Source organism: Lynx rufus, unplaced genomic scaffold, assembly GCF_022079265.1.
Source record: "Lynx rufus isolate CCGP_SWC_20201006 ecotype Redwood Valley unplaced genomic scaffold, mLynRuf1.p SCAF_7, whole genome shotgun sequence".
Taxonomy (NCBI): Eukaryota; Metazoa; Chordata; class Mammalia; order Carnivora; family Felidae; genus Lynx; species Lynx rufus.
The window spans coordinates 131084877-131100114 of NW_025814889.1; the positions used below are offsets into that span (position 1 = coordinate 131084877).

The 15238-nt window shown below is 59.2% G+C and overlaps 1 protein-coding gene across 1 annotated transcript; it reads right to left on the reverse strand.

Moving 5' to 3' along the window:
* Positions 1–1084: 1084 nt before the first annotated feature.
* On the reverse strand, positions 1085–2344 carry SSTR3 (somatostatin receptor 3). The gene has a single exon (XM_047064902.1). The coding sequence runs from the start codon at positions 2342–2344 to the stop codon at positions 1085–1087; it is 1260 nt and encodes a 419-aa protein (XP_046920858.1).
* Between the last annotated feature and the right edge of the window lie 12894 nt (positions 2345–15238).

The window sequence follows — 15238 nt, forward strand, 5'->3', positions numbered from 1 at the left end:
CTCCAAGGTCACGGAGCAGATCTGTCCTCCACCCACCTCCTCCTCCTTCCCTCCCTTCTCTCTCCTCCTCTCCCTCCTTCTCTCCACCTCGCTGTTGAGACGCTGCACTTCCCTGCCAGGCTCCCTGGCCCGGATCCCGCCTTGGTCTCCGCGAGGGGAGGAACGCCAGGGGGTAGCTGCTAAGGGGAGGCTCCTGGAGCCCGCAGACGCCCAGAGACACCCCCACTCCAGCCACGGGACGCAGAGTGAGCCGCTTTGGGGATCGGTCAGCTGCCCTCAACGGGAGCTGAGCCAGGCTTTAGGTGGCCTAAATGTGTGCAGTGTGGGGTCCCTCTTTATGAAAAAGAATACAAAATTACAAGTACAAAATAAAATACAGGGCCTTGGAAGGGCCCAAGCGGTAAGGGGCCCCGAAGCTGAACTGCCTCACTGTCCTGCAAAATCCCGGACAATTCTCCTGCCCAGGAGCACGGGAGCCCCAGCGCTGGCCGCCCGGGCCGAGAGGGCCTGGAGGTTCCTGGGTTGTTCAGCAAGGGAGGCCTGAGGCCCAGAGAGAAGAGCCCGCCCAGGCCTTGCAGCGAGTGGGGGAGAGCTGATGTGGGGCCTGAGCAGTGTGTACCCCTCCCTGCACTGGGTAAGACTTTCTTCTATTTGGGGTCCCAGGCCCTCTCCTGGGAGCCTGACTCTGAGCCCCGGGCGATCCAGACCTCGGTCCGTCCCTCCGAGGGCCAAGATCCGGGCCCATCTGCCAGGATGCTCTGTCTTTGAGGGGGAAGGCCGGTGCACAGCTCTCTGGGCCCCACGCAGGCAGGTCGGCCCGCGGCAGTGCCCCTCCGGACTTCTCACCCAGCGGAGCCGGGCCAGGCTCAGTCCTCCCATCCCTGAGTCACAGAAGAGAACACGAGGTGCAGGGAAGGAAAGTGACCTACGCGAGGGTCACACCGTGAGCCTCGGCAGCCACAGGATGGGAGCCCAGGCCTCCACACATCCCGTCACGGGGCCCCGGGCACCGTGGGTGGCCCGCCCGAGGCGTCCCCACACCTTCTGCCCTGTGCTTGGATCACGCTGGCCTCCCCGCAGGCCCCTACAGACAGCTGGCGTGCAGTGCGCCCGGCTTGCCCCCGGCTGCGGGCTCTCGGGGCAGGAACTGCCTCTGCTTGCTGGCCGTGCCGCTGGGTGGCCGCTCCTGCCCGCCGGTGCCAGGCTGTGCGATGAGGCTGACCCGGCCGTTCATCTCCTGCCCCCGCCCCCGCCCCCCTGCCGCCTCCTCGCCGTCCTCCTCCCCGTCGTCCTCCCCGGTCTTCTCCGGAGGCCCGGCCGAAGGCTCCTGACTGCGCACGCGGCGGGAAGGCCGCAGCAGGACCCTGCGGAAGCCCTGCTTGAAGCGGTAGGAGAGGAAGCCGTAGAGGATGGGGTTGGCACAGCTGTTGGCATAGGGCAGCGCCACCACCAGGAAATAGAGGCCGAAGAAGGCGGGCTCCTCGGGCAGCGGGCGCACCACGTTGACGATGTTGAGCACGTAAAAGGGCATCCAGCAGAGGACGAAGAGCGCCACGACGGCCACCACCATGCGCGTGACCCTGCGCTCCGAGTGCCGCCGCCGCTGGCACGAGGGCGCCCGCACCCGCCGCCCGGCCGAGCGCACCTTGACCACGATGAGCAGGTAGCAGAGGCAGATGACCAGCAGCGGCCCGAAGAAGCCGAGCGCGGCCGTGTAGATGATGAAGCCCGCGCGCCAGGCGGCCGCCGGCTCGGGCCACTGCATGTGGCAGGTGCTCATGCCGTGGGGCACACCCGAGAAGACCACCACGGGCAGCACCACCACGGCCGAGGCCACCCAGACGGCCACACTCACCGTGCGGGCCACGGGCGCCGTGCGCCAGCGGGCAGAGCAGGCGGGACGGACCACGGCGAGGTAGCGATCCACGCTCATGACCGTGAGGCAGAAGATGCTGGTGAACTGGTTGATGGCGTCCACGGCCATGACCAGGCGGCACATGAGGGAGCCGAAGGGCCAGTAGGACAGGGCGTTCTGGGCCGCCAGGAAGGGCAGCCCCAGCATGAAGAGCTCGTCGGCCAGCGCCAGGTTGAGGATGTAGACGTTGGTGACCGACGGGCTGGCCGTGTGCCGCAGGACCACGTAGATGACCAGCGAGTTGCCCAGCAGGCCCACCACGCACACCACCAGGTAGACCAGAGGAATCAGAACACCGCTGACGGCCAGCCCCGCCACGCTCGGGGCCGCGGACACGTTCCCCAGGGCGACATCCGGGGGCCAGGCCGAGGAGGCATTCCCAGGCTCCCAGGCGGTGGGGGCCGATGAAGGAAAACCAGGGGTGTCCATGGCCGAGGGGGGGGGTGGTGGCGGTCAGCGGGCAGCTATTGGCCTGGAGGGGGAAGGACACGGCCGGGTCACGATGGGTGATGGCGGTCCCTCCACCGCCCCTCCCCCCGTCACTCCGAACTTGGAGACGCGGAGAGCGCCCACCCGGCCAGAGCCGGACAGGCCCCAGCCATTTTACTGTGCGCGGGCCGCCAAGGCATCCCCGCTTGTCAGACGAGGACACTGAGTCTCAGAGAGGTGACGTCTGTCCCATGGCCAGGGTGTGGCCGGGGACGCGGGCTTGCCTGGCTCCCAAGGGCGGGGGCCTGCGCTGGCCTGTGCCTCGCAGGGTCCCCTTCCCCTTGGCACCCGTGCCCCTGTGGGTCCTCCACAGGTGTCTAACGGAGGAGTGAACGGATCAGTCCACTGGCCCGTGACAACACGGGCCCTTCCTTCTAGACCAGAGTTTATCGGCCGTCTTTGACGCCAGCGTATTTTACATTGTGATTCAGCGAGGTCATACTGTTTCAGAAAGCAACACTGGCCCTTTCTACACAGGATGCCTCGGCTGGCAGAAGCCCAAGCCCAAGGGCATCACCCCCTGCGATAGACCGAACGTGTCCCCCTCTCCCAAATTCACGTGTTGAAACCCTCCACCCCCCAGTAACGGTCTTAGGAGGCGTGGCCTTTGGGGCGTGATTAGGTCTTCGGGGTGGAGCCGCCATGAATGGGGTCTGGGCCATAAAAGACCCCAGAGAGCCCCTCACTCCTTCTGCCATGTGAGGACACGGCAAGGAGAGGACTAACCACGAACCAGGAAGCAGGTGTCGCCAGACACGGAATCTGCCAGCACCTTGATCTTGCTTCTCCAGAACTGGGGGAAGTAAATGTGGTTCGTAAGCCCGTTGTAGTCTCTTATAACAGCCAGAATGGACCGAGACAGCCACCCACAGGTCTCAGCCCTCACATTGGAAAAACAGTGCTGGGGTTGGCGGGGGGGGGGGGCGCCTGGGTGGCTCCGTCGGTTGAGCGTCCGACATTCGGCTCAGGTCATGATCTCGCGGTTCGTGAGTTCGAGCCCCGCGTCGGGCTCTGTGCCGGCAGCTCGGAGCCCGGAGCCTGCTTCGGATTCTGTGCCCCCCTCTCTCTCTCTCTGCCTTTCTCTCTCTCTCCCTCTCTCTCTCCAAAATAAATAAACATTAAACAAAATGAAAGAAAAAAAAAAAACGGTGCTGCGTATCCCGGGTCTTTAACCTTGAACCTGGGTCTCTCTATGAACTTCAGGGGATCCGTGAGCCCCCTAAAACTCTGGCGAAAGTTCATGCGTCTACGTCTTGTCTGGGCAGAGCCCAGAGCTTGTATCGGATTCCTCAGATTCTGAATGGAGTTAGGAACCACAGGCACAGTGATGTCCCCTGTCCTGGAACCGGAGTGCTCGGGCCCCCCCCCCCAAGCCTAGCCCGTCCCGCTGCGCTCCCACAGAGGCCCTGCCTGGGATGGCCAGCTTTGAACCTGGACGGGGGGGGGTGGGGTGGGCGTGTGGGGCCCCTTCTCCCCCCACGGTGAGAAATTCACACCGGAAAGGAGGTACAAGAACACCCACACCTCTCTGCACCGGTGAGGCAGGTTTCCCAGGGAAGAGAAGGTTCCAGACGGGTCCTGAAGCATGAATGAGAGTCTGCCCAGCGACACGGTGGGCACCATGCAGCATGCCCGTTCACTAAGGTTAGTACCTTTCTTATCGTGCCTCCCGTGTGTTGCAAGGAGCTAGACTCTTCCCGGCTTCCCCGCTAGACTGACTCTCCCTAAGTGCGGAGACCCTCTCACTCCGCTTTGAAGCGTCTCCTCGTCCCGCATACAGCACAGGCTCTGCATCGGTGTTGGAGGCATCGGATGAATCAGAGGAACCCGGAGTGGACGATTCTTAACGCAAAGGGGGTGGGAATTGCCGACAGTGGAAATTCAAGACCCGCTAGGAAAGGCCGCCCACCTCGGAACTTGCTAGCCTACCTCTGGCTCTCAGGAGGCCCAGGTGGAGGCCAAGGCTCCCCACCCCTTCTTCCTAATGACCTCCCCCCACCATCCCTTGGCTCCTGCCTGTCCCTACGGAAAACCCTGAGAGAGAAGGAAAGCCTCTGATATCCCCCTTCTGACCCAACACTGTGCCCGGATCCTTCCAGTGGAACCTGCCACCTGCATTGCCCTATCTGGACACTATTTTTAAGATGCAAAGCTTCTGGGGGCGCCTGGGTGGCTCAGTCGGTTGAGCGTCCGACTTCGGCTCCGGCCATGATCCGACGGTTCGTGAATTCGAACCCTGCGTCGGGCTCTCTGCGGACGGCTCGGAGCCTGGAGCCTGCTTCTGGCTCTGTGTCTCCCTCTCTCTCTGCTCTTCCCCCACTCGCACTCGCTCTCTCTCTCTCTCTCTCAAAAATAAATAAACATTAAAAAAAAAAAGATGCAAAGCTTCTGGAAAAGGGAAGCACCCTAACTAGGAACAAACGTCTCGGTTTCTAAAGTCTCTCTGAGCACCAGGCCGGGCACTGCCTAGAATAGCAAAGAACCCCTTGACCTTGGTTGCTCCTGATGATGCCCCAGGCTGGTTGGGCTCAGAGCACCCCTCCCTGCTCCTCCAACCCCAGGGGGTGCCCCATCATCACCCCGGGACCCCATCAGCTCTCCTGACTCTGGGACGGCGGCATTAAGGGAGGGGCTATCTGGACACTGGGCTCATAGGATCCTAACAGCTCTTCCGGCTCCTTGTCACTGACCCCAGCTGCCAGCTTCCAGGCGAAGCCAGTGAAATGCAGCATCCTAGGGGTCTGATGGGGGAAGGACGAGTGTTGTCCCCACCATTGGACACATTAACCCCGGTCACACAGCTAAGAAGGGGCAGACCTGGGAGGACCCTTAAGATCATCCTCCCCCCCCCACCCCCAACACACACACACGCACGCGTGTCCATTTCACAGGCTGGCAGACTGAGGCTGGGCCTTGGGGAGGCACCCAGCCTGCATCCCACTCTCCCACCAACCTATTTAGAGCTTCCCTCGCTGTTCTTCGGGCTCTTGAACTCTTAGGATCGTGGGCTCAAACCCCTGGAATCGTAAGATCCTAAAACCAGAATTTTAGATTCTTAAGCCTGAGTCGTAGAGTCACAGATTTTTAGATTCCGCGTCCTTGAGTCCGAATGTCAGAATTCCTGAATGCCAGAATCAGCCCTTGTTCAACCTGGAAACGTGGAATCTGAGACCTTGGAGTTCTGGCTTCCTCAGCCCCAGAGCCCTGCGTCACCCATCCATCCACCTTGCCGCCCTGCGCACATTCTCTTTACAGCATCCCCATGGGGCAGCCAATCACAGCCCGGGGCTGCAGGAGGCAAGAAAGCGCCAGGCTACTGAGACAGCCTGGGAGCCGGGCAAACCTAATTTCCAGGCTGCAGGGACAGATGCCCCCAGGGGAGCCTGGAGGTGAGCCCCGAGGACAGCCCCCTCCCACCTCCTTCTCGGGCGCGCCGCGCGCGCACACACACACACACACACACATGCACACACGGGCGCGCGCGGCCGGCCAGGCCCTGTCTTTGTACCCGGGGGTGCAATAGCCCCTCCCAGAGCCCCTGCCCTCCCTGGAACACTCCCTGCCTCCACCCTCCATCTGGACCCATCTTCCCTGTCAAAGTTTAAGAGGCTGGGTGCCGGGAGCGGGAAAATTACAGCTTTCTGCCCCTACAATTTAGGTGCCTCCTTTTCTTTAAGGAGCTGGGATCCTGTGCATGATCTGGTTCATCCTCAGGGAGGAGGGACTTTTCCTCCCTGTCTGGTTTATCTTTGGCACAGCTCGCCTGAAAGCCGGGGGCGGACTCCTCACAGGACTGCTCTGGGAGGGCGGGGACAGAGGCCCAGAGAGGGCGAGGGGCTGCTCCGAGCCACACAGCAATTCAGGAGAGCCCCTCAGAGATGCCAGATACCCCCATCACCTTCCATTCGCCTGCCCCCATCCGCTTACCCGCAGGCTCTGGGTCGCAGGGACCTTGAGTTATTTGTTTCTTCAGCCCCAGCCCCTGACACAGCACCGAGCGCTGGGAAACGTGAACAGACCGAGCAGTTGAGCGGCCAGAGCTCCGAGCAAAGTGGGGGCATTGCTCCTGGGCACAGACCCGCATCGTGAAATCCTCACCAAGCCCAGGAGGGGGGATTTTTAAAGGGGAGCACGTTGAGGCTCAGGGAAGGTCAGTAATTTGCACAAGTTCGCCTAGCTGGTGAGCGGAAGACGGGAATTAAAACCCAGTTTGGTCTACTCCTGAATCACCAGTGCCTTCTGGCCCTGCTGGCTTCCCTGAAGGCCCCGGGCTGAGAGGAACCAAGAGCCAGGACGGCCTTGAATGCCGCAGGCTGATGCCCTTGGCCGACTGCCTTCTGCCCACCCTCTGCAACACTGGGCCTTCCCAAAAGACCCAGACTGCACTGATCACTGTGCTCACTCGCTCATCCCATTCCAGGCCCGGGGCCCGACCCCCAGGAACACGCCCCGGGTTGGGGGCTTGGTCTCTGCCACAGAATGATGGCACCAGGCTACTGTGTGAACTTGGGCAGGTCACTGCCTAGCTCCGGGCCTCAGTTTCCTCCCGTTCAAACGAAGACAGGTAGACGTACCTCCCGGGCTCGCTGTAAAGATTAAATGGGAGCGTGCCGTGAGCACAGCGCCCGGCGCGGAGGGGGAGCTCAGAGAAGCTGGCACGTGAGCCAAGGAGGCCAACCGACATGATGCATCTGCTTTCTTCCAGCTCTGACACTCTGCTGTTGTGCGATCCCAGTGTTCTAGAACCATGGCACGAGAGTCCGAGATTAACCTGCCCCCACCCTCTGCAGCCCACCAGGAGGGCACAGGAAGGCCTCCTTCCTCCCCGGGCCTTCCCACCGTCTCCCAGCCCCCAGCCCCCGGCCTCTCAAGTTCACCCTGGGCAGAGGGTGGGCCCCGGCACCCCACCCTCTGGGACCCCACCCATGCCCCAGCCTCCTTACCTGCCCATGGGGTGAGGGCTCCCCTGCTTGCCGCCAGGCTGGTTATCATTCTGCTGCCCCCCTCCCTGCCCAGTCCCCAAGCTCCCAGAGCACCCTTAGCTGGGGTCCCCACGCGGTGCCCACTTCTACACGGCTTACGGCCCGATCCCCCTCCTAGGCCCGCGGCGGCCACAGCTGCCCACAGAGCCTCTCCCATCTGGTCTGCGGCCCTGACTTCCCACGGGTGCCTTGTGCGTCACCCCCCCATCTCCAGGACACGTCCTGGAGGAGGGGGCGGGTAGGGGCACAGAGGGGGTTCTGCGGGCAGGAGCGCAGGGTGGGGGTGGACGGAGAAGCAAAGGGGAGCAGGGACTGTGGGAAGCCAATAGGAATAGAGGGGAAAGGGGGGTCGGTCGGAGGTGGAGAGAGAGGGAGAGGGAGAAGACAGTGAGTGGGTGGAAAGCCAGAATGAGGGAGAGTGATGTGAAATGCGTGGCAGGGAGGAGAGAAGGGGCGAGAGGAGATGCGGAGAGAGGCAGGGATGGAGAGCAAGGAAGGAGGAAGGAGAAGGAGGGGGTGGCAGGCAGAGTGACAGAGAAGGATTGTGCCACAGATGGTGACACGGAGAGCCGGGGAAGGAGGGGGCAGGAGTGGGGGGTGCGGGAGGGGCCGGAGAGCAGGTGCAGGAGAGGGGAGGGGCGGCAGGTTAGGAGAGGAGGCTGGGGCGGCGGTGGGGGGGGGGCACAGACCCTGTTACCGGGGAGATTTGGCCACCCACGCTGGCCTTGGCTCCCGCAGAGGGGAGGAGAGAGGAGCGTGGTGCCCAGGGGAGCTGGACGTCCCCCAGGCCACTGTGGCACATGTCCCCCCGGGGACGACAGCTGGTTCCCGATCCCAGGCAGGTGAGGGGTTGGGCAGTGCTGCGAGGGCTGGCAGCGCGAGGGAGCACTGCGGTGGGAGTCCACGGTCCTGGCCACCGGCTGGACACCAGCCAGAGGAAAGCCAGGTGGGGGCAGCCGTCCTGAGACCGACTGAGTCCGGAGGGCCCAGGGCAGGCTGACAGGGTTAAAGAATACATATTTCAGGCTCTGGGGGGGGGGTGGTCAAGGGCAAAATCAAAGCTATTATACAGGAGAAAACAAATGCCCACGCCAGCTTCTGGAGCCCCCGGCCCCCTGATGCTGTCCTTGCACTTGCCGTGGGGTCCTGGGCAAGCCCCTCCGTCCAGCCTCAGCCTCTCGTCTGTCTGGCCAAGTTCCCAAGGAGTAGACGGGCTCTAGGAAGCTCCCGGAGGTGAGGAAGGGGTCTCCCTGCCCTGCTCGGGGCCCTCGCCTGGCTTCTCATCACCCCCAGAATTAAGCCCACCCTCCAGAGCCCTCCAGACTTTACACCGCCCTAGTCTTTCCTCCCCCTGCCTCCCCCTTCCGGCTCTTCCTCTGCCGATTTCCTGCCTGCCTGTGCTCCAGACACACCCAGTCTCATCCATTCATTCATTCATTCATTCACTCATTCATTGGCTCTGACCAGCGAGCTCAGAAGGCCTCTGTGAGACAGTGAGAGGGATACAGCACCATCTAGGGAAGAAGCCTCCAGTGGGGAGCAGGGCCCTGCCGGGGTGCTCAGGTGGAGACAAGCTTGTGCGTTCGGGTGACCAGGAGGAGAGCAGGGTGGCTGGAGAGGAGGGAGGCAGGGGGAGGCCTCCGAGGCCAGACCACGCAGGGCCTCGGCTCAGCCTGGGTGGCTTGGGGGCGTCACAGGTGGGAGCAGAGGAGTCTCTTGACCTAATTTTTGTTCTTCAAAGGCTCACCAGTCAGGCACCGGTGACGGCGCTGGGTTTCCTCAGGGCCTTTGCACAGGCTGTGCCCGCACCCCACCCGTACGTGTGAGACGAAGTCCTCCCGGAGCCTTCCCTGGCCTGGATCGGCGAGGCCTCTCCTCTAGGCTTCCCGGAGACCCCAGCCTCACCGTGTCCCCAGGCCTGGAAGCGCCTAGCACGCAGTAAGTATTTGCCACATGTTTACCGAAGACAAGAAGATAGATGGAGGGCGAGCGGGCGGGGGGGGGGTGGTGAGGGGGGAGGATGGGAGACTATAATCTGCTGGAGGCCGAGTGGTGGTGACGGGTCCCGGGTGCCAGGCTGCGGGCAGGGGTGGCCTCAGTGGGACACCGAGGGGACTTCCCCGAGCAGAAGTGACCCAGGGATCCCGGACCAGCCTCTCCCTCTGCGGGGAGGGCAGGGCAGAAAGAGGAAGTGCAACTCCACACCCGCGAACTCTGGGAAGCTAGGGATGCTGTGTTGGAGCCGTGAGGTGGCCCCACCTTGCCTGGCACGGAGGTCCTGGGACATGAGAGCCTCTAGCCTCAGGCCCCCATCTGGTCCCTCGGTGCTGTCATGCCCGCCTGGAATCCTGGCGGGGCTGCCCCGAGCGCCTGCCGAAAGAGGACAATGCTATGTGTCCCCCATCAGACCCTGACCTCCTCAGAACCAGGGCCGTGTCTCCACCCTCAGACTAGAGGGCTCCCTGAGACCAGGGGCTGTGCCTCTACCATCAGACCGGTGGTTTTCCAGAGAGGCTGGGGCCCAGGCTCCTCCCATTCCTGGCAGCCAGGAGCGTGCTGTCCCCTCCCTCCTCTCCCCCACAATGCCGACGCCAGAGCTGACCACAGTGTAGGGTGGAGGCCTCGGCCACTGACGCTGAGGTCCGTCCTTCAAACGAGATGAAGTGAGCCAAAATACCTCCCCCGCCTGGCCCCTGGGGCTGTCACGAGAGTGTGGACACCTATAAAGTGGCTCATCAGCCCTGCTGTTTGCTGCTGGGGTTGAATCTCAGCTTCTGTACTCACCGGCTGTGTGACCTCGGATACGTGACTTAGCCTCTCTGAGCCTCAGCCCCTCATCTTCAACACCTGCCGCGCTGGGTTGCCGCGACGATAGAATGAGTCAATCCCTGTACACATCCTCAGGTCCCAGGGACACCGAGAAGCTACACGTAGCGTGAGCCTCCCCTGTCCTCATCTGCGGCGGGGGCAGATGGGCCGGCAGCCTGGCTCTCTTTCTGCAGCGCTGAGGCCTTCAGTCTGAACCCGTGCGGGCCCCAAGCCCTTTGCACAGGCTGTTCCCCCGTCGCTCTCTTTTTTTTTTTTTTTAATTTTTTTTTCAACGTTTATTTTTATTTTTGGGACAGAGAGAGACAGAGCATGAACGGGGGAGGGGCAGAGAGAGAGGGAGACACAGAATCGGAAACAGGCTCCAGGCTCTGAGCCATCAGCCCAGAGCCTGACGCGGGGCTCGAACTCACGCACCGCGAGATCGTGACCTGGCTGAAGTCGGACGCTTAACCGACTGCGCCACCCAGGCGCCCCTCCCCGTCGCTCTCTTAATCCTTCAGCAGGTTGGGGTACCGGCCACCCTGAAGCCTTCCCATTCTCTCATGCTCCCCCTTCTGGCTTCTCTTTTATCCATCAGGCAATTATTTTATATTTGGTCTTTTTTTTTTTTTTTTTTTTTAATCATCTAAGCACTGCTTGCCGGTAAATTTTACAAACCAAAGTGATGAAAAGGACTTATAACAGCAGAAAACGGCAGTCCTCCCACAGCCCTGCCCCCACCCTTATGCCAGAGGCAATTTCTAGCTCTTTCTCCTTGTATTTGCCTCCGTCTTGCTAATTGTCAGGTTTCTTTTTCCATCTTTTGAGCCTCCAATCTGACCCATTGTCTACTGACTTCCTACTATGCTACGTGAGGATTCTAGATTTCTTACACACCCTGGCTCCTTCTCTCCACCCTCTCCACCGAACGGCGTTTTCGGTTAAGTGCACGTTCAGTGTTTTCATTAGGCATGTACCGTACATGTTATTTCCTGCCCAGCCTGGAGTTCGTAACTGCTTCATTTTTTTTTTCATTTGCTCGTTTTTTGTGTTTTTAATATCTCAGTTTTCTAGGACTCCGTATTTGCGTAAGTTCCGACCTACAGCTCAGGAAAAACCTCACAGGGGAATGTGAGCCCGGTCAGGATTTCTGTGTGGAGACGTCTCAACTCTGCCCATCTGTCCTGGCTGTCCTCTGTGCCTGAGTGTGGCTACCGCCCTGAGACACTCTCTTCGCTGCTCTCTCAGTGATCCCTTTCAGCTTTTTCCCGTGTTAGGTCCTGTTTCTTGAATCTTCCTCCATAATGGTTTACTCCCTTATTTTGCCGGTGCAAAACCTCTACCAACTCCCTGAGCCGGTGTGCACGTGTGAAAATAGTTTATTCTCCTCTCACGCGCATGGGTAGCCTGGCTGGGTATAGAATTCTAGGTTGAGAATTACTTTGACTCAGGGGTGGAAGGCATCTGTCCATGTCTCTAGCTCCCAGTACTGTTCTTATTCTCAGTCAGTTGTGGGTAACCTTAGGTCATTTTTTTCTTTATAACGGAAGCTTCTAGGATGTTTGCTTTATCCCCAAATTTCAGAGATTTCCTAATGCGTGGGTCATGCCACCCACCCTACCCCAACAACAAGTGTTTGGGGCATTTAGCGCACTGTGTTAACCTAAAGATTTGTGTTCTTCAGTCCTGGGTAAGATTTCTCTATTATTTTCTTTCGGAACTCCTGTTATTTGACTATTGGCCTCCTGGATTAACCCTGTAATTTTCTTGTTGTTTACTTTTACCGTCTTATTCTACCTTCTGAGAGTTGTTTCTATTATTGTTGCTGTTCCCTCTGCTTTTTCTTCCAAACCTTTTATTTAAAAACTATTTTATTTCATTTTTTTAAGTTTATTTATTTATTTTGAGAGACACAGTGATAGCACGAGTGGGGGAGGGACAGAGAGAGAGGGAGAGAGAAGGAGAGAGAGAACCCCAAGCAAGCTCTGAGCTGCCAGCGCAGAGCCCCATGTGGGGCTCAAACCCACAAAACCTTGAGATCAGGACCTGAGCCAAAACCAAAAGCTGGACACTAAGCCACCCAGACACCGCTTAAAAAATGTATTTTTAAAGTTTATTTATTTATTTTGAGAAAGAGAGAGAGAGAGAGAACACAGGAGGGGCAGAGAGAGAGGGAGAGAGAGAATCCCAAGCAGGCTCTGCACTGTCAGCACAGAGCCTGATGCAGGGCTTGATCTCATGAACTGCGAGAACACGACCTGAGCTGAAACCAAGAGTTGGACTCTTAACCGACTGGGCCACCCAGGTGACCCGTACGTTTTTAAAATTTTAATAAACACAGTATTTTTCATTTCTAAGAGCTCCTCTCAGTTTTCTTTTTTTTTTTTTAAATTCTACTCAATGTTATAGAAGTTTTCTTTTTTTTTTTTTCAACATTTTTATTTATTTTTGGGACAGAGAGAGACAGAGCATGAACGGGGGAGGGGCAGGGAGAGAGGGAGACACAGAATCGGAAACAGGCTCCAGGCTCTGAGCCATCAGCCCAGAGCCCGACGCGGGGCTCGAACTCACGGACCGCGAGATCGTGACCTGGCTGAAGTCGGACGCTTAACCGACTGCGCCACCCAGGCGCCCCTCCTCTCAGTTTTCTGATTGTTCCTTTATTATGGTATTCTGGTTTTGTTTATGGCTATGCTACGTTTCCTTCTCTCTCCAAGGATAGCCGTGGTAGTTTCTTCAAAGTTTTCTTCTGATCGCTGCCTTGTCTCTATTTCTTGCTAATTCCTTTTTCTCTGTTTGTTTGATTGAGTTTTCTTCAATCATCCATTCATCTTCTGTTACCCATTCATTTTTCAGAATGAAGCCTTAACACTCAGATTGGCAGCTCCGTGTAGGAGGACAGGGCTTGCGAGGCAATGAACATCGCTATAGGGACAGCTGGCTCTTTCGTCAAGCATACCTAGATGGGACCAGAGGTCAGCACCTGTGAGACTTCTCTCTGGGGTGGTCAGATCCTATCCACAGACTCCTATCTGTATGCCTGGGTGCTAGCTTTCCTGAACTAAGCCAGGGAGAGGAGGCGGGCTAGGGTCGCCCTGTTCGGTATTCCGACTTCCACTGAATCCCCCTGTATCAGTCAGCTACTGCTGTGTAACAAACAACCACACACATGGCTTTGGTGCACGAGAATAAGCATTTATTGTACCTCACACCTTCAGGTCAGCTGGAGTGGGTTAATCTAGGCAGGTCGGCTCTGAGCTGCAGGCAGCTGGGCACCTCTGCCGTCCCATTCTTGGATCCACTGGGCTTACCAAGGCATGTTCTTTTGTCAGCACAAGAGAGCATGTCCAAGGGTGCAAGCACATCGAGTCTCTCCTTACGATGCGTATGCTAACATCCCACTGGCAAAAGGCAAGGCCGAAGGCCAAAGCTAGTCAGTGGAGCAGGGAGGGGAAGTGTGCTCTTACCCTGGAGGGGGGCGTGGAGGGACTAATCACCTGCCAAGCATAATCAGACCTACTGCACCTCAAACAATCAGTCTGGGGGCTCACCCCCGCCTGCCCTGTAGCTGGTGTCCTTGGGTCCAGAAATGTCTGGTTGGATTTTCCTGCCCAGGCTAGGGAGGGATGGTTGCCTGGCTGCATCGTGCGGGGGGGGGGGGGGGGGGGGAGGGGGGAGGGGCTCTGGGGTCTAATTGCCCCTTAAACAAACTTCTAAATAACCCGCCAGTTTTCAGCCTCCCGCCTGGCCATCTGCGGTGGCTGAATCCCCCACTTGGAAGCTGCCCTGGGATTCTGCAAGGACTGGTGGGTTGCGTCTCTTCCACCTGCAAATCCTCCCCCCACCCCCCCCCCACCCCCGCCGCCCCTCCCGCAGCACAGCAGGCGCTTGGGTTTGCCTTCCCCGGGCCTCTGTTAAATCATTTACCACCCCTCCATCTGCTCTCCGTACTTGTGTGCTGGGCGCTGGCTGGTCTGGGTTCACAGGTGTCTCCTGGTTTCCTTGAAGATGAGAGTTTGTGTTTCTGTTTCGTGTTCTCCATATCGTCGTCGTCGTCGTGGTGGCTGCTTTTCAGCAAGGGGGAGGGGCCAGAAGCAGCTGTGGCCCAGCACCCTGAGACAAGACCCTCCTCTTTGCTCTGTTGCATACACTTCTGTGGTATGTGGATCGACCACACGGCAGGTGTTGAGTTGCTGGTCGGTCTGTCTCACCGGCCCCTGAGCCCCCTGGGGAGCGCAGGGCCGGACGTCACCCTCACGGCACCTCCAGCTCCCACGCAGCTTGGCATGGAGCCCCTGGCTCTACGTGAGAACTGAAGTGAACGAACTTCAAGTGACATGGATGACTGCTCATCGTTTCACCTAGCTTAGGGCCTTCAGAAGTCTTCTAGAACCATCCTAGATCTCCGTCGCCCTCCCCAGAGCCTAGCCTGCCCTGCCTCTTACATCCCATGAGGCCTGGATGGAGTCAGAGGTCCGCAGAGGTGACTCTTTCTCTGGTTGCGGGTTGGGGGGCGGGGGGTGGGGGGGGGATGTTAAGAGGGGAGGGCGGAGAGGTGAAACAGCAAAGGAAGAAACTTTCTCGGCCCCAGAAAAGTCGCCGTTTCAGCACACCACGGTATTATTTCCCATGATTTTACGAGGTGGCCGGACTCAGTGGGATGCTCGTCTGCTCCGCATGATTTTGGCCGGGGCCGCCGTCATCCGGGGACTCGACTGGGCTGGCACATCCAAGATGGCTGACGCGCACGACTGGCGCCTTGGCCAGGATGGCTGGGAGGCTGGGCTCAGCTGGGTGACTGGAAGGGCTGGGTCTCTCTCTCTCTCCAGTAAAGTCTAATCTTCCGTCTGCGTGTTCGTTTACATCAACAACACACACGTATCCAGCGTGGACTAGGTCCCAGACACCTGCTAGGGTCATGGTGAGCCATCCAAGCAGAGGGGCCATCGCCCGGGGCTCCCTGCGGACTCAGCTGTCCCCACTGGGCTGCGAGCGAGCTCCTGAGAGCAGGCCCACGCTTGACTCACCCTCAACCCCCGCGTTT